The sequence below is a fragment of the Bradysia coprophila genome (assembly GCF_014529535.1).
Source record: "Bradysia coprophila strain Holo2 chromosome X unlocalized genomic scaffold, BU_Bcop_v1 contig_12, whole genome shotgun sequence".
NCBI lineage: Eukaryota > Metazoa > Arthropoda > Insecta > Diptera > Sciaridae > Bradysia > Bradysia coprophila.
The window spans coordinates 3,689,015-3,714,767 of NW_023503293.1; the positions used below are offsets into that span (position 1 = coordinate 3,689,015).

Below are 25,753 nucleotides of genomic sequence, written 5' to 3' on the forward strand. Positions count from 1 at the left end.
TAAGTACGAAAGATCAATAGAATTCTGTTTAGTGCACGATTGTAATCAGTTATTAAGAATTAGATCTCATATTCTGAAATTGTTTTCCGTGTTGTGTTAGTTTCGAGAAAAATGACCTCACAGAAACGGATAGTCGGGCTAATAGTCTCTTACATAACGAAATTTATGACAAAAATATTGAAGTGATAGATTTCGTACCGAACACTAGCAGATACTTTACACAAATGAAGTGATAGTTTTTGTTGCGATACGACTACAGTTTCTAAAACGTTAAGTGGTAGTTTGAGATTTCTATCTTTTGCTTGTCTAGTCTCGTTTTTCACAAAAAAATATCTGAATTAGAAGACCCATGTGACTGGTACGTCTTAAATTTTATTTTTTTTTCTTAGTAACTACATAAAAGTGCAATGTTATCGGGTATTCTGTACGGTTATCTTAAAAAAATTGAACGAAGTTAATTATGGAATTTAATTGATTTCTTTTCGACCGTCACGTAAGTACATAATATTGAACGTCTAATCTACATAGTCAACGATAATGCGAATGTACACAACCATAACAAAATGTAATAAAATAGGTCATAGTTTTCGTTTGTTTGGTTTCGTTTTGTTTTTATTTTTGTTGCAAATTTTCGATCATCTTCCGTTTGTATGGATACACTTTTGACAATCGTGATAAAATGCAATTTTGTCATTTATATCGATAACTTACTTCCTACAGCATAGCCATTGTCATTAATCTTTAACCTTTTACAGATGACCAGTATAATTAACCGAGTCTACCACTTTCTCTGACTTAACAATTTTCAAAGGATTAGGACAAACTCTTTGACTGCATTAGTTGTAAGGCTATAACATACTTCCTGCTGTAAAAAAAACAGCACTAATCAGATTGTGTAGATAGCCATAAAAGACTAATTAGAATATTTCCACTAATATCACCGAGAAAATCAAGTCAGAGCTTAGACGTTTGATTGCCTAGGATGGTTTAGATATAATTTGTAAGAAATAACTGCGGTACATAATTTCTCACCCTAATGTTTACAGTGCTATTCCAGATTATAACCAAAGAATCATTAGAAAAAGTAGTCGTCAAATGAGGTGTCCCATATTCGATTGCTTTTGATTTCTAATTATATTTTAACTGGATGCCCATTTTGATGTTACAGTCTTGGAAAAATATTTTGTATCCGGTCCGGTATAATAAAAGCCACTGTAACTCATTCATGTAGTTCTTGTTTATCAAAATCGGTACGCGGCCGCCAATGCTATCATATATAGGTTAAGGTTATATGTTTAACGTCTGTTTCGTGCAAAACTTAAACGATTTTCATCATTCCTTTGTCGTTGTAAAGGAAACGAGCGTTGTAAAATGGGCACGGTGGGGTTGAACAAAACTTAAACAGAGTCGCGATACCACCTCTGATTTTTTTTTATGTTCTTATTGAGGGACTCGAGTACTATAAGGAACCACATTCAGTTCACGGATCCATCCAGCCGTTTCGGAGAACCGGCACTCATGGCCGTGCGGGACCGACGAGTCAATTTGAATACAGATTGTTATCGCAACGGATAGAGGGACTAATTCTAAGCTAATTCGTGTTAAAATGGCTGACCACGTAGCCACAGCCAGCTAAGGTCGAAATTTCGACATTTTTAAATCGTGATATGTCCAAGATGAAGAGAGTTTGAAACTCTTTGAATGGCGATATTGGTAGAGGATTCCATGCTCTATTAAACGCCGAGAATGGATTTTACAAAATTTGTCTGAATTTTACAATATTTGAAAATTTTTATTTTCACCATCTGCGGTGAAACTTGGACTCCTCTGTAATACACAGGTAGACCCATCTTGCAACAAAACAATTATGCCTGATCAGCCTGCAGTCTAAGATACCACAATTGCCATACCAGCCTCACAACAAGTATCTGTTACGACATTTTGTTTGCAGCAAGGTCACTTCTACGACGAAATTTTCAATTTACTATCTATCTTCACGTGCCCGTTCCTTTAAAATGAGTGGAATTGTTATGCAATCTTCCTAAATAAGTGGCTTAAGTTATTTGAAGCAATTCTTAAATTAATTACGTGTATCAGGAGTCGGTTAAAGCTGATTTCCACATATTTTTGTGGTAAATTTCCTCTAACGGCTAGCGAAATCAGCTTTAACCGACTCCTGATACACGTAATTAATGTCAGAACAAATGGAAATCTAGATTTTTATTTTCTGTATTGTGACTATGCCCGCTCTCACAACAAGAATGAAATACTAAAATAAAAAATTTGGAATTTCATTTGTTCAACAAATTTTCTGTACACAAACCACAACTCTTAAATCAGAAAACATGTCGAATTTCAATTTTCTCCCCCTGTACACATCTTTATGCATATATATATATATACTATACTACATACATGGAAAATGTCGAGCTTTGTTGCCACCTTATTGAAGTTCTTAAATTTCGGCACCCCATGATAAGCTCAGTAAAAGTTCGGCAAAGTTTTAGGCATGAGCCGCATTTTCGAATAAAACATGCCAAATGTTTTCATAAGATTTTACATGTCAGCTCGCCATAAAGTTTACTTTACATCACTGTTTGTGACTGTGGAAAAGTGCTTAGCGGGCGCTAGCATGTAATATATATTATGCACCTGTTGCCAAGATTGGTATTTTGACGTGTAGGACATTATTGCCCTAGCCGAAGGCGTGGGCCATAATGCCTGCTCGTCAAAATAACAGTCTGGCAATAGTTACATATCATATTTTATCTGTCGAGAACAGATATATCGAGATAAACAAAAACTCCCTAGAGGGATAAGCTCGAGATTATCGTTCTAGACAGATAATAAATATTATGCAACTGTGTCCAAATGTTTATTTTGTCGAGTTGGCGATTGTGATCCTAAGCCGAAGGCGCGGATTATAATCGAACTCGTCAAAATAAACATTTGAACAAAGATGCATATCATTTTTTATGTGTCAATGAAAAGATAAACCCAAACTCCCGCTCTGAGCTGATGCGTAATGTTCATCTTACCACACAGAGACATATAATTCCCTTGACTGAAAGTCAGGGTCTTACACCAGAAAATACCGAAAAATGTGGGTAACAAAAAGGTTCACTGTGATTGAAAATGTATGAAATGCTATGAAAAACGTTAAATGTGGGTAACAAAAAATCGTTGAGGGCACGATAACTTGAGTAATTTTTAACCGATTTGGATGATTCTTTTTTTTAAATACGTGGAATTAAAAACCCGAGGCTAAGTTCGAAGATGGGCTATGTAGGACTAAGGATCTGGAAGCTATCCGAGAAAAACGGGATTTTACACTGTTGATTATAGCCTCAATCGAAAAAGATTACTTTGAGATGAAATTTGATTTTGTTGCGTAGTGTGTGTAAATCATAATCTGACGTAACAAAAAGGTAATTGAACAGAATAAAGTCGAAGCATTATAATTTGATCGATTCTATTCATTTTTAAATAATTGTAGTTTTTCAAGAAATCATTTCGAAAACAATACTTACACATGCGCACTAGAGCTGTTTACTCGCGGTATACCTGCGGGTAATCCGTTCAAATGCATGTGTCTAAGCTTTTATACTGTAATGTTTTCGAAATGATTTCTTGAAAAACTACAATTATTTAAAAATGAATAGAATCAATCAAATTATAATGCTTCGATTTTATTTTGGTCCAAAATTAATATGAGAAAATTTTCAGTGTATTTTGGTCCAAAATTAAGATGAGATAATGTTCAGTGTATTTTGGTCCAAAATCAATAAGAGAAAATTTTCAGTATATTTTGGCCCAAAATTAATATGAGAAAATTTTCAGTGTATTTTGGCCCAAAATTAAGATGAGAAAATTTTCAGTGCATTTTGGTCCAAAATCAATAAGAGAAAATTTTTAGTATATTTTGGCCCAAAATTAATATGAGAAAATTTTCAGTGTATTTTGGTCCAAAATTAAGATGAGAAAATTTTCAGTGCATTTTGGCCCAAAATTAAATGAGAAAATTTTCAGTGCATTTTGGTCCAAAATCAATAAGAGAAAATTTTCAGTGCATTTTGGTCTAAAATCAATAAGAGAAAATTTTCAGTATATTTTGGCCCAAAATTAATATGAGAAAATTTTCAGTGCATTTTGGTCCAAAATTAACATGAGAAAGTTTTCAGTGTATTTTGGTCCAAAATCAATAAGAGAAAATTTTCAGTGTATTTTGGCCCAAAATTAAGATGAGAAAATTTTCAGTGCATTTTGGTCCAAAATTAACATGAGAAAATTTTCAGTGCATTTTGGTCCAAAATCAATAAGAGAAAATTTTCAGTGTATTTTGGCCCAAAATTAAGATGAGAAAATTTTCAGTGCATTTCGGTCCAAAATCAATAAGAGAAAATTTTCAGTATATTTTGGCCCAAAATTAATATGAGAGAATTTTCAGTGCATTTTGGTCCAAAATTACCATGAGAAAATTTTCAGTGTATTTTGGTCCAAAATTAATATGAGAAAATTTTCAGTGCATTTTGGTCCAAAATTAACGTGAGAAAATTTTCAGTGCATTTTGGTCCAAAATAAATTTTCTCATATTAATTTTGGACCAAAATGCACTGAAAATTTTCTCATATTAATTTTGGACCAAAATGCACTGAAAATTATCTCATCTTAATTTTGGACCAAAATACACTGAAAATTTTCTCATCTTGGAAGGGCTGACATTTACAGTTTAGCAAAATGTCAGGATTCGGCACATTTCAAATGATAGTCAAGGGACCTGACCCGCCCAAAAGGTGGGACCTAGTATATAGCGTACCTTTGAGAAAATTTGCTCACTCACTCTGGGGATTGTATCCAGAGCCGATGACGAGTGATTAAGCAAATTTTCCCACAGGTACATAACATACTAATACTTGCTCCAATGTGGTTGAGTATATTTATGACTGAACTAAATCGCAATTTTTCGCAACACAAAATCATTATAATTTAAATCGCAATGTGTAAACATAGAGATGTGGATAAAAAATTAAATTTCTGACTGTGGTTGACTGAATTGCGATAAGAAAAATGAAACTTTGAGTCACGTATGCAGAAAATGGCAAGTCCTATATATACTTGGGGGGCTGTGATACAAATCACGTAATTCAAACAAATTGATTGAAATGTCTTTTCTGAATCCCGTCGTGTAGGCTCTCAAAATAATCGCGTTACACCTATTGCCACAAGATTTCAGAGTCAGAGAAACACACACACACACACTCACTGGTTTTCATATTAAATAAAATTTCGTTTATTTAGTTTTCATTTTAAATTTATTTATTTTTTTTATTATCAATATGTGTAAAACCAACGTTGCATAATCATTTAGGACATAAATATATTTAGCTGAACCCGAAGAAATGGGTCATGTGTTGCGAATTTAACGATGCCATCCCACAGCTAAATAATTGATTAAAATCGCCGGCAACAAAATACTGTACGTGTTCTTAATCACATATCATTCAACTGCGAACGATTTTATAGCAGTAAATAGCATGCCTTTTTTCATAAGCACCCGCCGAACAAAGTACAGACTTTTCCGGTTGATTTGGATTGCACTCTATCTCTTCCCGCACATTAATGTAAAATGTACGAAACATGTGAACGAGTCTAATATACATTGAATAAAATCAAAAATAAAATTGTGGTAGACGTAGACATAACATTTTGTAATACATTTAACGACCCGAACGCAATTCTGTGGATTGGGGGTTACGAATGTGCTGTTGCCTATTGGACTAACACCCTAATGGTTGCATTCACAATGTGAATTTCACATGTTACTGAAAATCTACTTGTGGAAATTTATTCGAAATAATTGAAGTTTAAAATCGATTTTGCAACGTGGTAGGTGATAATGTGGTGTCGTGTAGTTAGGTGTTTTGTTTCAGTTAGTCCATGAATCACTCTAATCATCGGGATTAATAGATCTGTGCATCGCAAGTTTCGTTCAGAATAATTTCGTTTTCATGCTGTAAATTTTTTTTTGTATCGTTTGCAGTAACAGCAGCTACAGCAAATTATTCTTTTCAACAATTTTGTAAATTTTTAAATCAAAATCAATGAGACGAAAGTCTAATTTGATGAAATCGAAATGCTGTACTTTGTAAGTGGAACAAATTATACGGACTCTGTTGATAGATTGCACAACACTGGTTAATTACAGAAGCTTTTTTTTATTTCATAGACTGCCATAACTTAAGATTAGAAAAATGCCATTTTGATGAACCATGCACCTTCAATACTCTCAGAATTGCTATGATAATCAATTATTCATGTTTGTAGAAATTGTATCAATGTGAGTTACTTGAGGCTGTGTTTTTCATTATACGAACCTACAATATTGCTATATCTCGTTGATATTAAGAAATAATCACCGAAAAAGAAGCCGATCATTACGATGTATCGTTAGAAGATAGAAAAAATTGGAGATATTTAAACACATTATGCACAACAGCCGTAGGTCAACCGTGACTGATAATCTTTTCAATGCCAAATCTAAAAAAAAGCTTAGAAAGCAAACTTTTTTGTAGTCTGCATTCGTGTGCGATAAATATTGCAATGGTTAACGAGAATAACGAAGGTGGAAATAATTTCTTTGCAAGTTTTATAAGTTTCCTTTTATTGAAACACAAGAAGCGGACTACTCATTTTTATCCCTAATTGCAGGGCCTATTTTAAAGAATTTTAATTCTTAAAATTTAGAAGAATTGCGAAAAATAAAATTCAATTTTCAGAATAAAAATTCTCTAAAATAGAAATTGCTAGGTTATTTATTTATTTATTTATAGTTACAATGGACCGGGGACCGGCCTAGGCCCAATCATACATTGAAATTAGGACAAAATTATAGAAGAACAAAAAAATTAATTAATCAATTACCAACGTTAATCGAATTTGAAGAGAAAAAGTAGAAGAACGTAGATGACTAAAAGAATTTAGAACAGTTTAAAACGGGTACAGACTTTTCACCGGTGACTTATATTCGTTGTAAGTGGAATTAAATATGTGCCGAAAGTAAACATTATGGTGGTTCTGCATTCGATGAACCGGCGAATTGAGCTGTAAGTTTGATGATGGAGTAGGAAGGCAGAATAGGTGATGGTCATTTTGCCAAATAAGTCATTGCGGTACGTGAGCTGTGATACGCGACGATAGACTGGTGACGATTCTTTCGTGGATGATTTTGTACAGAACCATTTCATCCAGTTCGAGACGACGGGTTTCCAGTGATTTCATTTTAAGATGTTGCAGTCCCGTCGGGTAGTCAGGTTTTGTCCAGTTGAATCGGTAGTACAGCATCCTTGTAAATTTACGTTGCACCTTTTCCACTTGTTCTTTGTACTTCACATAGTAGAGGTTCCAAATGGCACTGCAATACTCCAGTCTGCTTCGAACATACTTGTTGTAAAGCTTGATCAGGCTAGCCGAACGTTTGATGCTCTGAGTACTTCTAAAGATAAATCCAATTAGTTGGTACGATTTTTTTTTGTGATTTCATTGATGTGGGTAGCGAAGCTTTCTCTACTATCAAACGTAACACCGAGTTCCTTTTTGTCGTTTTCTTTTCGATTGGCGTTTCTTTTATGGAGTATTGACGGTTTATCGGTTGAGGTTTGCAGGTTATCGACAACGCCGAACACTTTTCTGGGTTGAGATTCAAATCATTGTAGTCGCACCATTCCGAGAAGGATACTACGTCCGATTGTAAGCTAGAACCGTCTGCCAAACTCTCGTTTTTTTTAGATTTATGCGAGGTTATGTAAGGCATTTTTACTCGTAAGCACCCAACGGAAAATTTTTCTTTACCTGATGAGATTTGACGTAACTGTCATTTCGACAGGGCTTTGCAACGAATACATAATTTATCTAATCCAATTGTTGTGGACATTGTTATTTATTGCACATCCCCCTTGCATTCACTTAATCTAATCGTTGTGGACATTGGTGGACATTGTTATTTGTTGGATTGGATCCCCCTTGCGTTCGGAATTTCCCACTCATCGTCAAAATATTTGGATATTAGCCAACCAAGGACTGAATCTACTATTTAAATTCCGAATTCTCTAGCTCGATAAATAGACTGGTATTTTAAATGGATGCAAATGATCTACATAAATCGGCTGATAAGAAAGCCCTAAAAATTATTCCAATACCAAATTTGAAGAAAGTGTCCTTTCAACTGTACACCTTTCATATATCGATAAAAGAAAGTGTTAGCTCACTTGAAAAGTGCACAAGAAAACATTCTGCCGTAAAATCTGCAAGCAGTTTTTACAACCTCAATCAATACTAAAGTTTTAATGTTTCAACGAACTATAAAAGTTTTCCTTCCATTTAATTCATTGAGTACTTTATTAGCGAAAAAAGAAACACAAGAAACACAGACGACTTTGCACCTGTATATTTGAGTGAAACTATTTGCATGTTCGTAGGAAAAGCAACATTTCGTATTCAACTTCTTCAGCTGCTAATATTGTAATAATTTATTAATTGTCGTGAGTGATTTTGCGGCTTGGAATGTTTGTAACTCGGGTACCTCAATTCGTTGGAATCGTAAATCGATGAGACAGTTTTCAGAGTAAACATTTCCGTACCAATTCAATTCCTGTTTCTTCGATAAATATGATTTCCACAATAATAATGTTCATGAAAAGACGGAAATCTATTAAATTCTCGTGGAGACATTTTATCGTTTGTTAGCTCCCAACATTTATATATTATTCTGTGCCAGTCGCATGTATGGTACGAAACTATGAAGAAGGAAAAAAACGAAAGCCAGAAGCATAGTAAAAAAAAATTTGTAGTAAAAAGAAAATGCCTGAACATGTTATGGGTTCTTTGTAGATTTTTGAATATTTATGTTTTTATAGGGTTGAGTAAATAAGAATTATTATATTTGGTTGGTATTGGGTTATTAATATTTTTAATTTGAAAAATAAAATAGTTTCGTTTATGTACAAATGGTTTACGTTGTAAATCGAGGTTGGAACATGAAAGAAAGTTTTCTTTTTCGGATAATTAGGAAGAGAGCCGCAGAAAGAAATGTGTTGTTTGCTTGTTTGTTTTTACCCTAGATACTGATACTGTTCATATAATTACACCGTAGGTAGTATACTATACAAGTACTGTAACTACGATACCATCTAGGAAATTAGAAATCGGTTTCAGTAGCAAGGCTAGAGGTGTGCGGGCCGATGTTTTTTTGAAGCCCGTCCGGCCCTAAGCCCGGTCCGAAATTCATTTTTAAAGCCCAGCCCGAACTGGCCCGACGTATTTATGGCCCGAAAGCAAATTTCATATAAAAAAGTGCGCGAAACTTTGAAAATCGGGTCAAAAATTTGATTTTTTAGGTCCGGTCCAAGCTCGGCCCGACAGAGTTGAAGCCCGCCCGGCCCAGGCCCGATCGGGCCGGATAAAAACTCGGACGGGCCGACATTTTCGGGCGGCCCGAAAGCAAATTTCATATAAAAAAGTGCGCGAAACTTTGAAAATCGGGTCAAAAATTTGATTTTTTAGGTCCGGTCCAAGCTCGGCCCGACAGATTTGAAGCCCGCCCGGCCCAGGCCCAGTCGGGCCGGATAAAAACCCGGGCGGCCCGACATTTTCGGGCGGCCCGCACATCTCTAAGCAAGGCTCGAAACAGTTCAAGATCTGCAATTTATCGAAGATGGTATGATTTATAGTTAGATGAAGCTAAAGCCTCTACAGTCATCTTAAGCTTAAGCCAGTTAATGGAAAGCAACACCGACTATAAATAGATCTTATCCTTAAGACAAAATATTTTTGCTTGAATCACCTGAATTTTACATATTCAAAGTATGAACATTAAACCCAATAACTGACTTCTCGGTCAATACGGTAGAAAAGAGATTCCTTATTACAAATTTGTGAACGTAGGGCTTCGAGTTCGTTTTGGGTAAGAAACTCTAAAGGGCATTGGACTCTTGAGTTCGTTTAGGATAAGGGCCCACTCAGTGCCGCTTTTAGCTTTTGGGCGCCATCGGGCAATTGGAAAAATAGGCGCCAATTTAGTAAAGCTGAATTTTTTTAAGGACCTCGGGCGCCATTTTCTTCTGCTCCACTTCGGGCGCCACGGGCATTTGCCCATTTGGCCCATATGGAAAAGGCGGCACTGGGCCCACTTGCAAAACTAATCTCGCATTGTTAAATTTTTAGATTTAGCCCATTTCTAAGTCAGGGCACAGCACTGCTTCTACAAGCAGTGCTGTGGTTAACTACATACCCACAGTTATCTACCAATAATCTGCCAGTATACAACAGTTTCATTCGTGACAAAAAATTAGGAGCTAGGAGCTAGTTCATAGGAATATTTTGGTTTCATTGTGGGAGTATTTGTGCATCGTCACTTCGGTAAAATTTCATCTGCTTCAACATCAATCGGTCTTTTTATTGGAAATCCTTATATCCACCTTAATTTTCTAGACCGGCTCTTGAAAACGTTAAGTGTTTAATATATTTCTGACGAAACGACGGGGTTCGAGTATTGGTAATATATAAATCGGGGAAATCCGTTTTCGGTGTAAAAATTCTTTTTTAGAAAGTCATCGCCCATTGTCCAATTTTCCTGACAACCCAAACGTTCCGATAAACAAAAATTCCATCACAAACTTTTCGCCCTTGTGGTTTCAGTATTTATTCGTCATTCCGTATGGAAATATCAAAAGTGCCCGCATCTCATAAACACTTAATGCTGAAAACACTTTGCCCAAAAGTTTTTTTTTATTTATTTGTTAAATAAAACTTGTGCTATTTGCCTCGCCTAATCGTCAAAATTACTTCTTCTGGCAAAAACTTTCTACAAATCGCGTCGATTTTAATAATTTCTGCGGTTGTGTTAACTCACAAAAAAAAAGTTTTCGCATAAAAAGAAACTTTCGAAAACTTTTTTTTTTAACACAAAGAATTTTTCCTTTTGCGGTTTTTAAGTAAAAGTGCAATACATTTATGAGTTACAAATGTCGTTGCCGTCGACTAGTAATGTAAAGGCAGATTGGCTAGAAGTTGTATATACAATGAAGGCGAGGTCTCGATCAACATTATATTTTCCTGATAACGGTGGCAATTGCGAAAAACCTCCATATAATTGTCTACCCAATGTAATTGTACCAGGTGTGCAAGTAAGTACATTTTTACATTTGAACCACTATGTAAGCATTCCCTTTTCGCCACTACTATACCAAGTTTTGGTTTTTGCCTATACAACATTATATCCGTCAACATTTCGTATGTATGTTCGGTGCATAATCTTACATAACAATATACAGATAGAGACCAGCAATTTGCATATCGATAATGCTGAGAGAAGGAAAAATAAGGCGACTAACAAAATTCTATTAACTATAAACGTTGCTACGGGACACATTCCTAACAAATTTATCGTTAAACGAACAACTAACTGGTGCATACCTTGTGAGGCATTCCGTGAAGATTTAGTTCCTCTTCAGAATACGACCAAAGCGGATGTTCATTACAGGACGTCTAGTTCGTTGAACTTTGTTGGATACCAAGAACAGTGCTAGGAGTGTACTTAGAGTGTTTCAAAAAGAAAAGAAAAAATTGTTGGCCTTACCGTGTGCAAATAAGGAAACTGTAATGTCTCGTGTAAGTGTAATGTCAGAAGGTTATATTTATGTAAAACGATATGTGTTATAATGATGATGTCAAGTCAAACAATGTGCTGAACAATCTTATCATTAGCCGGCGAATGGAAGGAATTATACTTATATAAGTGGACTACATTATTTATATAGATGGAGCGAAACGATCGTTTAATATGCCTCCTCTGTAAACCTACCTCTGAATATATTCCTGAAGTTTTGTTTTTCAGTAATCGTTAACCTCAGGTTATCAATTCACCTAAACGCATTTTACATTAAATCAAAATTTTATTTTTAACCCAATCAACTTTCAGATTTAATTTAAAAAAAAAATTATTTGTGAGACATAACACTCAGAAAAAATATTTTTGACCTTGAAAATGATAATTTTGAAATTTGTACGCTAAAATAGAGGTATCAAAGTTCAGAACTGTTTTTACAATATTAATCGCATGCATTTGTACTGTTTGGTTGAACTATGAAGCGACAGCAGAATGTTTTGCGAAAGGAAATTTCATGAAACTTTGATTTCATTTTTTGCCTGGTCTATTTTGGGCTGTGGAACAAGTTGTTTTCGTTAGCAAGATCCACTGAACATTTCAACCTTTCTCAGACGTTTTCGTTTTAATTATTAAAAGAGTATGATTCAGAGCTCATTGCCTTTTGTTATTACTGTCGTTAGCCCGTTACAGATGAATTAGCAATGTTTGTACTTAGATATTCGATTAAATCGTCTAGTGATCGATTCATGACCTTTGTTAGCTTCGTTTAAATTTCAATAGGCTTCAAATCTCTTGAACGTTATCATAGTATTAAATGTGGATGTGATTAACACCGGTCGTTATCATTTTTACCACATCTTTATTTTCTAAATCGGAAAGACTAGGTTGAACATGCAAAGTTTTTTTTTACTATTCTGGGGACGAAAAGTGCTCTTTTCTTCCCATCTGTCAAAATTTTAGGCCGTGGTAACACAAAGTATCACGCATATGAAAAGCTGAGTTATTCTAATCCAGTGGGCAGAAGCTACAGTGTCTCGCTTCAGCTTTCTGGGACCCTGACTCTGCAAAGTTTTTTTTTACTATTCTGGGGACAAAAGGTGCTCTTTTCTTCCCATCTGTCAAAATTTTAGGCCGTGGTAACACAAAGTATCACGCATATGAAAAACTGAGTTATTCTAATCCAGTGGGCAGAAGCTATAGTGTCTCACTTCAGCTTTCTGGGACCTTGACTCACCTGATGTGAGTCCTAGTGATGTAATATTTCCTGGACAGTATATTCATACTGCATTCCTGCGTTGTCTACAATGCCGCATAATCTATTCATTACGTTTTGTTTAGATATGGTAGAATTGTTTAGAGTACATCATGTTCACGATATTCGGTTCTGTTGTTTCTCTAACACATACGGTATATGTTAAGATATATCTGCTATTTCAAATGCAACCTTCCCGAGCAAAGTCTATGATTATCTGATCTAAATCCAATGCTTATTCGCATAAACCGTTAATTTAAAATGATTTATTGCATTGTTGCATGTCCTAATAAGTCAATTTGTTTTTTATTTACAAAAACGAAGAAACTTTTTTCTTGTTTTAAATACTACAAAAAATATTGCAATTTTAATTTGAGTTCATTATGTTTATGCAGTTGAATTCAAAGTTAATTTGAAGTTTACAATTTTGAAAATTTATTGCGGGCAACAACATAATCGCAAAACATATTTGTTCACTTGCCGACTCGGCCAATTTCCCGGTTGAAGTGATCAGAACCTTTGCTTCCGTTCTCCCATTACGTTTCATGGTGGTGAAAATACTTCGCAACTGATTTAACTTTAGTTATTCGTCGTTCCTCCGCTCTCAATGAAACGAAGGCCTGTATACATCTTTTAATCTTTTAATTTCTTAGACTCTGCCTTCATCTGGATTCGACCGGAATTCTTGTTCAATTATTACGCTTCTCTATTAGGCAAATATTACTGGAGGCCTACACCTTCTGACTGATTATGTATTTAGTCGCTCAACATTTGTCTAACAGTACTACAAATATAATCTTTAACTCAAATTCAATTTATCGTTTTAAGACAACGTAGTACCAACAATCGGAGAGGCAGGTAGCTTTATCAATGCATTCCGAAATTGATTGTAATTTGTGGTTAAGACTGAGAATTCATAACTAAATGAACATAGATGCTTATGTGCTTGCCTCAGTGTAAATATTGTTCTATGGGATCAATGTTTAAATTGGAATCTCTTGTGGAAAATTCGAGCCGAATGAGAGAACACCTTGTGAAAAACTGAGTAATTAAGATGGAGGTCCTTAAATAAAGAACAAAAAAAGTTTTCACTACGATTTTCACTGTTTTTATCATCTGATTGGTATGCCTGTGCATGTCCTGATACATAATGATTACATCGGTAAGGATTACATTTACCATTTAAGCATATAGATAGCATATAAACCATCCCGTAAAAAGGAAACTTTTGAACTCAATTGTAGTAGCAATTATGACTACATTGTGTTCAAACTAACCGATGCAAATATTTTTCAAATTTATTTATTGCGAGCAGACTATGTACCGGAGTATATTCCAAGTGATTAATGTGGTTCAACGTAAATTCTTGTTTTCGGAAACGCAATTATTAGTTTCATTTGCTAAAAGTAGACCAACCAACCGACCAACCAAAACTCATTTAATTTAACTCATTTAAAAAAAATTCGGAGACAAAATAAGTTTCAGGAACTCTGATTCTTTGTAGCGCATAAAATTTTTCCCACATTAATAATTATATAGTTTGGTTGCTAGAGAGTGTATTGCGGAAAGACATATAGTCCCTGATACAATAAAAAAAGTCAATAATGGGCGTAATTGAAAGAGTCCTAATACAATCAGGGTGTCTTGGCAGTAGACTCTACTAAGTAGAGTGTGTACAGTTTCCGTAATGCTTTGGACGTGTATAATTTTACTCAGAAACGTGAGGTAAAGAAGTGTACTTTACTTCACGACCTCAAGTTTTTGAGTATACTTTACTTGGAAATGAAACAAATGATGAGGATGACTTCTTATGTGTTTAACGACCTCGGCATCGCCTCGGATGGGCGATCTTCACATAAGAAGTATAATTTCCATTATTTGTCCCATTAATAAGTTATGTACTATTATACTCGTAAAGGTCCGCGAAAATCAAAAATACTCGCACATGTCATCTGGACATGTCTTATTTGATGGGAAGCGAGTTAAAAAAAAGTCTGAAATTTTTCACCGCGGTTCTAACTGTCTTGCGGTTCATTTCCTTACTATAGTTCGATTACACATAAATTTTTATTTAAATTCGGCTCATTAGATGCTATCGTTCGTTCGTTCGTTTTTGTTTTGCTAATTGAAACATTTATAGCCAAACCGTCACATAAAATCCATTTTTACTACAATACAAGAAATGTAAATATTGACGAAAGAAATATTCTTTTCAATATAAATTCTATTTCTATCAACCATTTACATATCGCTAAGCATTTCCACAATAATACACGGTGACAGTCAGTAACATGCGTGCAGATAGTAATTTATCCTGTGGGTAACTTTGTCTTCCTTTTCCCTTATACACATTTTAACATTGTGAAAATGCTTTACACATTTACAATGATGGACGTACTTCTTCCTTTCCAATGATTTTATCCAAATCAAAAATTCATGAAATGTTTTCGGATATTTTGGCAATTATATCTATTTTTGATTTTACGCATTTGAAATGACAAAATTTAAGGGTTCGAAATAAAACTTGTTTTTGTATCTGAGTGATACTACATACCGAATCATACTTTTGATTTTTTTTTTCTTCGCATAGCAACACTATTCTGATTCAGCGAAACTGATTTCGTTCTAATCAATATGGACGATGTCAAGGTTTATGGGAATAAATTTTCTAAATTTATCATTCTACCAATGGTAAACATATACATAGAGATAGAGGTATCATAATTGGATTATTGAATTGATTATATTCATATATAAAGTCTGAGTCATCGTAATCCTAATTTATTACAAACGTTGATAGTTGATACCCTTATCTACTACAAGTATATCAACTAACATTACACACTAAGTATGGAAAGAGTTAAGAGTTTGTAATCGTATAATGGGTGGAAGGGGAGTCAACATTAATTCAATTATAATACCTTAGACCGGTTATCACGACATAATAATTAAATCTGTTACTTCATTTGCACTAACACTAACCTAAAAACTCTTGTCCATTAAAAGCCTTTCCATTCATGTTACTGTATAAGATACTTCAATGACTTTGGTCAACTGCCCTAGAAATCGCAATCAACAATGAAAACCAAAAATTACGGTTTCGAACCATTGTCCGCGATGGATAAAAATTTTCGTAAATATATTGAAACGTAAAAGAGATACCAACAAGTGGCTGTTGAGGTTTGCCTAGCTCAATAGCATAATGATGAATTTTTAAAATATCTCGAAGTCTAGCTCTCTAAAATTGAGGGTAATTTCCAGTCAGGTTGTACCTTTGATTATATTATCATTCAACATGCTAAAGAGCTTTGATTCTTGAGATTCTTAAGCGTTAAGAATAGAGACTTTTTTTGGACGAACTACGTAGTATGAATGATAAAATTGAGATCGAGTTTGAAGAAAAACGATTGAAAATTCTGTGCGTAATGCTTACAGTTGTCCGTCTCTTCCATCATAAAGAAACTAAATTATTAAAAGAAAAACTGATTGTCACTACTATCCCATAATATAAATTCTTTCAAACAATCAATCAATAAAATATTTTGTTGTTTGTACAACATTCACTTTACTATTAAGTTAGTTATGTCTAAAGATAAGAAGTGCAACAGACCGTAACCAAATATCACGATTATTTTTATGTTCAACGCTATATACCTACATATATCCTATACAGCACACCAACCAGAATACTAAATGCGATTCTTTCTCGTTCGAAGTGCGTGTGTTAAATGCATGCATCATGAATAAATCAATTCATTAATAGACCCCAGCCGATCGTAGGTGGGTAGAATGTTGTATTTAAAGTGTGACTCAATTGTTTTTTCTTGTTGCACCTCTATCCTCTTCGAATGGTCGTTTGCCATACTTTTTATGTAGCCACATTGTTGTAACACATTTTAATTAGGAAAGGGAAAGTTGTGGTCAACGTTGTCATAAAAATAGAACAAGGGTTGTTTTTCAATGCAATCAATGCGCGGTGTTATTGTTATATTAAGTGCAGTAGATGGAAGGCCGCTGTTATGAAAAGAGTACAAATTTCGGTCTGTTTTACGAGAGTCTTGAAAATTGATTTTTTTTTTTTGCATTAATTTTCAACCTTTTCTTTCAGTTGGCTCATAAAGATCCTTCTGGATTAACTCGATCAAATTCATTGGAAAAGCGGAAGCCATTTTCCCGACCGATTATCAACAAAGGTCGCTTCGAGCCGGGAAGTGTTACAACTAGAATGGCCAGTCCAACGCCAAACGATTCGAATTTGCTGTTGAGACAGAATCAGGATCTGCGTCAACGTTTACAGGACGAGGCTAGTAACTACCGAAAACGATTGGACACCTATAAACAGGCTCAACAAAATCAGGCCGCTTTGGTTGGACGATTGCAGAATAAAGTGTTACAGTACAAGCAAAGATGCAATGATTTGGAGGGCAAGATTCACGATGTATTACCGATAACACCACGAACTGGGGTGAGATATTTATTTTTTTAAGTGCAACCTTGTCCTACTCTACCTTCATATTACGAGGACAAGTCAGTTTCATCTTCTTCTTTTTATACAAATTTAGTCAAGTACTACGGCATTGCCTCTGCCCGCTACAAGTTATTCTGCAGCTCCAATTAGTCTCCCTTGTACATCGTCTGTTGAACATTCTGCCCCTTTGCGGGAATACCAAGATGATCATCACGACGACCTTGCTAGGCGATTGGAAGATGAAAAGCACCGGTAAATTATTGAAGTGTTTTGAGTTGTGTAGAGAAGAGCTAATTGTGTGATTCGTTTTTCGGAACGAAAGGTGTGAACAATTACTGTCACACAATAACATCTTACGTCAACAACTGGAGGAATCTCATCGCACTAACGAAGCACTAACCAATGATTTGCAAAAACTGACAACCGATTGGGAACATTTACGAGATGATGTCATTGCTAAAGAGGATGAATGGAAAGAAGAAGAACTCGTGAGTTCTGTTGAAGTAATTTCACAACCATCCGCCCTAACTGTCCCTAATAAAATTTCAGGCATTCAATGAATACTACAACTCCGAACATAATCGAGTGTTGAATATGTGGCGTGATGTTGTGTCCGTAAAGCGTCTCTTTAAGGACATGCAAATTTCGATAAAGTCCGAATTGGGTCGTATGCGTAACGACATTAGTGGAGCGAATCGAGAAGTTGCTGGCGCCTGCGGAGGTGTATCCGTTAATATCAAGCAAGCACTTCGTAATGAGGAAGCCCATCAAATGCAAATTGATCGTATGAACGCTGAGCTACGATCCCAGCTGAACAACTTGAAGACCCAATATGACAACAGCAAAATTGAAATTTCGCAACGAGATCAGCGTTTACAAGAGCTATTGCTTGACCTGAAAACACTCGAAGATCGGTGCATTCAAGCCGAAAGCCAAGCTTCACAGAACAACCGACTAAACGATGAAATCGAGCGCTTGAATGTAGCACTACGCGATATTGCTCATGTGGTTGTACATGATGCTGACGCTGGCGGTGAAATTGACTCAGCTGCTCAACATCTTCATTTGTCTCAGGGTGGTATAGCTGCAGCCCCTCGATCACCGAAACGTGGCGGTGTTCGTACGTCTCAGGCATTCGCCGAAGGAACTATATCAGCTGTACAGGCAGCTCTCCACAAATACCAGCTGCTGTTACATGACCTTCACGTCAAGTTACAGTCGAACACCGACACCCTTCAAATGACTAAGCGTCAATGCGATTCGTCGGAGCATACGCGAGAAATACTCACCGTAAAAGTAACTGAATTAACGGACAAATTAGATGCAACCAACTTACAATTATCGGAATTATGCAAAGAACGAGACAGTCTCCAGAAAACATTGGACAACCTTCGAACCGATAAACAATCCGCTGAGCGAGGTAAAGCTGAATTGAACACTGTTGTGGATGGATTGAACAGTGACTACGAAAAACTGCAAAATGTCAACAGCAAACTGCAGAAATATGCCGATTCGTTGGATGAGGACAAGAAATTGTTGGAGTTGGAATTGCAACGCGTTACGAAGGATAAGGAAATTACGGAAATGAATTTACGGTAAATTTTGTCACTTAAGACTTACATCAGAAATAAAAATTACTTTTCTACAGAGCCGAAGAAGAACGCGGCAGCCGTATGCGTGAAGAGACGATAATTCTGCGTGAGGAGCTGAACAAGTTGTATCTAACGAGAGATCTATTGGAACAACAACGTTTGGAATCGGATGGAATGTTGTCGATAATCGAAAAGCAAAAAATGGAATTGGAGTACGACATCGACCGTTTGAGTTCCGAGCGAATCGATCTATTGAATCAATTGGAAAAGTCAAGTTCTTCCAACGACAACGTAACCATGGAGGCCAAGCAGTTGAATGCTGCCATTGCCGAATTGGAGGCAGAAAGGAATGCTCTGAAAAACACTACCGCTGATCAAGCTGCTGATTTGTCTGCCTTGAAGAAAGAATTGATTGTAGCGGAACAGACACGACTTGAATTGGATTCGGAGAAATTGGCAGTCAGTGAAAAACTGAAGTTTTTGGAAATCGACAAAGACAAGGTTGAACAGGAGCTGAGCTGCGTAATGAGGGAAAGAGGTGATTTGACGAATCAATTGGCAGTGGTAACGCGAAAGAAGGAGCAAATTGGCGAAGAGCTGATGAGATTGAGACAGCGTTTGGAACAAGCCAATGAGACTAACAACCGTTTGAATCGCAGCTTAGAAGATTTGGTCAAAGAAAATGAAGAGAAAATGATAATTATCGACTCGCACGAGAAAGAACTGCAGAGGCTGCAGGTGAGTTTTCATCAAAAAAGTGTTTTCAGTTTGATGTCAATTATCCATTTGCGTTTGTTTAGGAGCAATTGGCATCTCTTCGATCCGAAAAGGAGGCACTTGAAGCAACATTGTTCGACACAAATACTACACTCGAAGCTACCGACAACAAAAAAGATCAATTAGAACGTGAAGTTCAAGATTTGTTGATCAATAAGGAGAACATGAAGAGTAACATTCAACGATTGACCAAAGACTTGGAGTCAAGCGAACGCCGAGCCCAAGAAATGAAAGTTCAACTAACAAACGCGGCCGCCAATCAGGAGGCAGAATTTCTGGAAAAAATCGCCTATCTGAAATCTCTCGGCGAAGACAATGTCCGTAAATTAAACGAAGAAAAGGAGCAGATCCGTCAATCTCTAGAGAAGCGTATGCAACAAGCACTACAAGCAATGGAGTCCACCAAAGATGGGGAATATGAGAATTTACGCGAACGATATGAATCCCTTCAGCTGCACTTAGATTCGATTTGCCAGCAGCATGAAGAAGTTATGATTCGTGCCGAAAATGAGAAGCAGCAAGCACTGTTGATTGCACATCGAGACAAGCAGGCAGTGATGGAAAAGTTGGATCAAGTAGCACGGGAACTGGCAAACGAGAACGAAAATATGGATCGTTTGAAGAGAGAATTCGCAGCACGTGTTGAAAAAGATCGAGGTGTAAACAATCAGCTCAAGGATGAAATGGCCAAGTTGAGGACTAAGATGGAAGAACAAAAGATCAAGCTGGAAGAAAAGGTCAGTCAACTGGAAATTTTTTTGAATGGAATGAGAGAAGAACGGGATGCCGCCCAAAGAGATGTCGAAGCGCTCAAGGTTCAGCAGCGCATGACGGAGGACAAGGCCGATTCTTTCAACAATCAACTTCAGGAAACACTTCGAAAACTGAAAGAGAGTGAGTTGGAAAAGTGGTATTCGTTGATCGTGTCAACATTTTCTAATTTTTGTATATCCAAATTTTAGCCGAGAACATCATGGAAAGTGTCCGGAAAGAATTGATTGACTCCAGACGTGCTCTGGCCGATAGTAACATTGAACGCGACAAGTATGCAAATACAAATAAGGATCTTCGCGATCATGTAAAACGTGTCGAAGGCCAGAAACGCGAACAGAGCCGCAATCTAGATGAAGCTGTTCAGAAAATAGCTACACTCGAAGAGTCCCGAAATACAATGGACGTGGAAAAGACCCGAATCTCTACCATTCTAAAGGAAACTCAAAACAATCTAGCAAAATTGACCCAAGAGCATCAAACTGCTCAAAATACAATTCAAAAGATGCAACAAAGTTCAGGCCAGAAAGATGTACAAGAAAAGGAACTACAATCAAGGTTATGCAACGAGACCGAAGAAAGAGAAAGAGTTCAGCAAGAATTGCATCAAGTGAAGAAACAGGTGAGTCAATCTCAGTCCTTTTGATCTATCATTGCTTGGTTCTAACATTCAATTTCCACAAAGTTGTGTGATTTGGACACAAATCTTCAAGCAACTAGACAAGAATTGGGTCGAGCTCGATGCAAGGCAAATCAAGACGAACACCGTTTCCACAATCGCGAACAGGAATTGTTAGGTCGAATGGAAGAAGGACGTGGCCGCGAAAAGCGTTTGGAAGATCAAAAACACAATCTGGAAGTGTGTCTCGCCGATGCCACTCAACAAATTCAAGAGCTTAAAGCTAGAATAGGGGCAGCTGAGGGAAGAATCCGTGCATTGGACGAACAATTAGGTCAAACGGATTGCGCAAAGAAAGATGTAGAGAATCGCTTGAGTTCCATCGGGCATACACTGCGTCGTATCGCAGGGGTTCAGTTGGATGGATCTGTTAGCTTGCCGTACCGATTGTTAAGTCCTTCGAGGCGTTACAGTCCAGCAAGAGGAGGTATCACTTCGTCGACGTTTTAGCTGAGAAACAAAATTTCACTGATTTTCTATTAGGTCACGACTATGACACCCGAAGCATGACTTGTGATGGCCCTTTGATTGATGTTGATCCGGAAATGGTTCGCAAAGGTGTACGAACTCTGATGCAGCAAGTGGCACACATTGAACGTGAAAAAGACGATTATAAAACGCAATTATGTACGGCAAAGAAACAGCTCCAGGAGGCGGGTGAACAACATAATCGTAGCGAGAACAAAATTTCGAAGCTCCAACAAACACTGCGTGCAGTTCAGGAGGATAAATCAAATGTTGAGGCAAAACTAACTCAAAAGACGACCACTTTGGCCAATGTTGAGGAGGCATTGAAGCAAAAGTCCGACGAAGCCAATGCATTACGTGAGCGATGCAATAGTTTGGAATTACAATTAGGATCGGGCAATGAGGAGAGAGGTCAATGTGAGGTAATTATTTTGATGACGAGATAACTCTTAGTCCGACAAGTAACACGACAAATATTTCATTGGATGGTAGGATCGTTTGGACAAATGCCGTCAGAATGGAGCCAGACTTGAATCTGAAAAACGTCATTTGCAAGAAGAATTGGCTCGTTGTGACGGACGTGCCTCTAAACTTGATCTGCAGCGCGTGGCACTTGAAGGAGATATACAACGACTTCAAATGGCTCTACAGGAGAAGGACAACCACTTGCGCAACTTACAGGAACGCTTGGACAACCAGTCACGATCGTCAACACAACTCGAAGACAGGTATTGTCATTTCAAGAGACACTAAATTTCTTACCAAAATTATCAAAACTCTCGCTGCAGATGCGTCGCCTTAAAAACAACTGTGGACCAATTGAAGGAACGATTGCAAGTTGCAGCAATAACCGAAACGGAACTTCGTGGTGAGCTAAATTGTCTTCAGAAACAAGGCGCTGAGCAGTCACACAATGCCATTGCCAATCAAGATAAAATGAAACAAATCCAAAAATCATTGTCGTCAAGCGAAAACGAACGCCGAATTCTCAACGAACGGCTAGACGCTGCCCAGAACACCATAAATGATTTGAGACGTTCGCAGCAATCCCAACAGGATGCAATTCAACGACAGCAAGAGCAGGTAGCCGAAATGGAAGTTCAAAAATCGGCACTGGAATCGCAATTACGAATTGCTAAGTGGAATGATAGCAGCGACCAGGTGGGTAATGTGGGCGAAGAAGATCTGTCTCGTCAGCTGATGAACACCCAGCGTGAAAAGGCTGAACTGAAAGGAAAAGTGGAAGCGTTGAATGAGAAAGTGCGTCATCTGGAGAATCTGAAGAGCAGCAAATTTTCGGGACAAGTGAAATTCGATCGATCCGAGAAGAGCTTGTACGGCGGTAACGATGGCGAATACGATTCGAATCGATTGGAAACGGACAGCTGTTTCTCACGTGGCGGTGGCGGAACCGGTCACATGAGTCTAAATACGGGCTTCAATTGTGGATTGGACCATTCATTGATCGAACAGGAGAATCGTGATCTTCGTATGAAAGTGCGTCGCATGGAAACGATGTTAGCTGAAAAGGAATCAGAGTTGGCTAGAGCAAAAGCTAAACTTTTCGAAAATCCAAAATGTCTTCCGGGTGACTCGGATCGGTATCGTTCAGCTCAACTGCAAGCGGAACGTTTACTGGATGCCCGAGAACAGTCTCATCGTCAACAAGTGCTGAGACTAGAAAATCAAGTAATTTATCCTGCGCACGTTTTGTCAGAATTTGCGCCGAATAATGTGAAAATTTCGTCCATAGATTTCTATGCTTAGAGAGCAATTAGCCCAAGAAGCTAAACGTCGGCAAATGTATATTTTGAGAAGTACACGTGCCGGACGAGATATGCATCAGCTAAGACAAACCCTTGGTGATTCCTTAAGACATGTTGCTCAAGATCCGTTGGACTCAGGACTATTGGAAAATGAAACAAGAAGGTAGGACAATTGTTCACCAGGAATGGCATCTCTATTTGCTCGATAATTTTTTTTTTCTAGATTGGACAGTGCCGTGTCGATGAGTCTACCTCCGAACACGGGACGTGATTACGACAGAAGTTTGAGTCCACGTTCATATAAATGAATTGTTTAAATTGAATGGCATCGTAATCGCTAAATTTACTATTTGAAGAAATTGAACTAGTCAAAGAAAAGTCAAGTTAAAGTTTTCGTTTCTTTCAGGCAGCGCACAGAAATACCCAATCACTTCGATGAGTTATTGGACGCTGTCTTTCGTGATATTTTGTTTTATTTTTTCTATTTTATTTATTTTAGTTTAAATCTTAAGTTTACCACCAATCTCACAATGTCATTGCGACCACAATTTTATTTCCGGTTCCGTATTTTCGTCGTCCCAGTTTTAATTAAAACTTCTTTTTTTTCACCTTTAATTTAGACAAATTTAGTTCTCTCGTACGCGGAGAACGAGAGACCATTAGAATAAACAAAAGGAACACACTTTGCACGAAAATGTGTTTCTAAACCTTTCCGTCCTTCGTATTTGTGCACATAGCTAGTAATTCAGGTAGCTTATTATCCATACAATGTAACAAAACGTTACAATGTTATCACAATTCTATTCATTGCAATCACTTCCGTAAATGATTTTCAACTTACGGCGTGATCGAAATCCGCCGAACGGATACGATTCATATTTCTGGACTGCTAACCGTTTTTCGGAATCGAATTTTGGATGGACAACTTTGCCAGCACCTACAGTAATATAATTCAAGAAAATCTGGGATCTTTACTTATTGGATAAACACAGGACGAACGAGATTGTAAAGCATTTTGTAAATATTTGTTTCAATCAAACCCAATTCTTCATTAAAAAATGAAAGAGAGATTTCTCTAACGACAGTATGGGACATCTATGAGATCGTTAGATGCAACACGGTCTAATAATATAAAAAAAAAAACAATTTACGTGTGACGTAAATTCAAAACTGGGTTTTAAAAAAGAGGATAGTCCAAAACCGGTGAAAAATGTTGCGAACATAAACGCAACCACGCTGCAATTGATTAATGGTCAAAACGATCAAAAACAAGGTCGGAGGCGACAAAAGGTTGCCTCAATAGAATGCGTGTATGAATTTCTTTTAACCGGATTTTTGTTCGTCTCTTTTAGTCGTTCAAAACAAGGTCTATTTTTGGGAATTTACTTTTTAAAAATTCCGTAAAATTCTTTCGAAAAATTTCTTTATTCAGAAATTCAAGTGTTTTAAGGAATTTTTTAGAATTAAATTTCCTAAAATAGACCCTGTTTCAAAGTTCTATCATCCAAGTATGTAAAAATTTCAACTTTCATGGGTATACTTAACCTTTACACCAGTCAAGTGTTAATAATCAGATTTAGTGTGTTGTGGATGGTTTTCAATTGCGAGTTCAACAGAACATCTCATTACTTTCAGAAGAAAATACATTTACCGTTTTTTTAACGGAACATTTACACTGCCACTCATTCACACAGTTACAAATTATTTTTAGATTGATAATTAACCGGAAGACGCGCGGGTGTCTTCGAAACTCTCCCATTTATTAATTAATCATTATAGAGAATGTGCACAAATCCATAAATAATAAAAAAAAAAACTTTTGAATACTGCCAGTTTTCACCTCATAAGGTACAAAGAATTTTAGAAAATTTAAATTTAGAAAACGAACTAAACTAAATTAGTTTCGAATCAATAAATAAAGAAAAAAGTTTAAAAACAAAAACAAAAAAATTTGAATTGCATTATTATATTACACGTGTTAATACCTAAACCACGATAGGTGTTCGTAGAATGAATTCACTTGATTACAACATGAAAATTATAGAATTTAGAAATTGAACGTAAATTATTTCAAGTTGTGAAATAAAGAAAATTTTAAGAAAAAAAATAATTTTTTTACCAACTGAAGCCTATGTCGAATATACGCCAACGAGGACTGCATTTGCAGACCAGGGAAAAATGAAGCCCCTGATCTACATCATTTCATACATTCCCGCGAGGGAGAACAAACTTGAAGAAATGCGGAAGAAAGAGTTGCAAGTTTAGAGGATTTGTCTCTTAACATAAGTAAAATTTAAAAAAATATCTTTAAATCCTGC

General features: G+C 36.6%; 1 protein-coding gene and 1 long non-coding RNA gene across 4 annotated transcripts in view; one reads left to right on the forward strand and one right to left on the reverse strand.

Moving 5' to 3' along the window:
* Positions 1–25,352, forward strand: part of LOC119067216 (rootletin) — a 33,943-nt gene extending 8,591 nt beyond the window's left edge. The window contains exons 1-14 of one of the 3 annotated variants that reach the window (XM_037170061.1): positions 11,354–11,664; positions 17,023–17,379; positions 17,477–17,634; positions 17,705–17,870; positions 17,932–18,977; positions 19,031–19,712; positions 19,775–20,645; positions 20,714–21,144; positions 21,208–21,630; positions 21,684–22,091; positions 22,162–22,397; positions 22,458–23,358; positions 23,423–23,598; positions 23,659–25,352. In XM_037170061.1, the coding sequence (XP_037025956.1) occupies positions 11,656–11,664; positions 17,023–17,379; positions 17,477–17,634; positions 17,705–17,870; positions 17,932–18,977; positions 19,031–19,712; positions 19,775–20,645; positions 20,714–21,144; positions 21,208–21,630; positions 21,684–22,091; positions 22,162–22,397; positions 22,458–23,358; positions 23,423–23,598; positions 23,659–23,743 (5,949 nt within the window). In that variant the 5' untranslated portion in view covers positions 11,354–11,655 and the 3' untranslated portion in view covers positions 23,744–25,352. Of the gene's footprint in view, positions 1–11,353; positions 11,665–16,863; positions 16,955–17,022; positions 17,380–17,476; positions 17,635–17,704; positions 17,871–17,931; positions 18,978–19,030; positions 19,713–19,774; positions 20,646–20,713; positions 21,145–21,207; positions 21,631–21,683; positions 22,092–22,161; positions 22,398–22,457; positions 23,359–23,422; positions 23,599–23,658 lie in introns of those variants that run through there. The other 2 variants (XM_037170059.1, XM_037170062.1) reach the window with 2 other exon arrangements.
* LOC119067225 lies at positions 10,481–11,826 on the reverse strand. Its single transcript, XR_005085894.1, has 3 exons — positions 11,633–11,826; positions 11,470–11,578; positions 10,481–11,358 (listed from the first exon to the last, which is right to left on the reverse strand). It is a non-coding gene; the product is annotated as an uncharacterized LOC119067225 (long non-coding RNA).
* Positions 25,353–25,753: the final 401 nt, after the last annotated feature.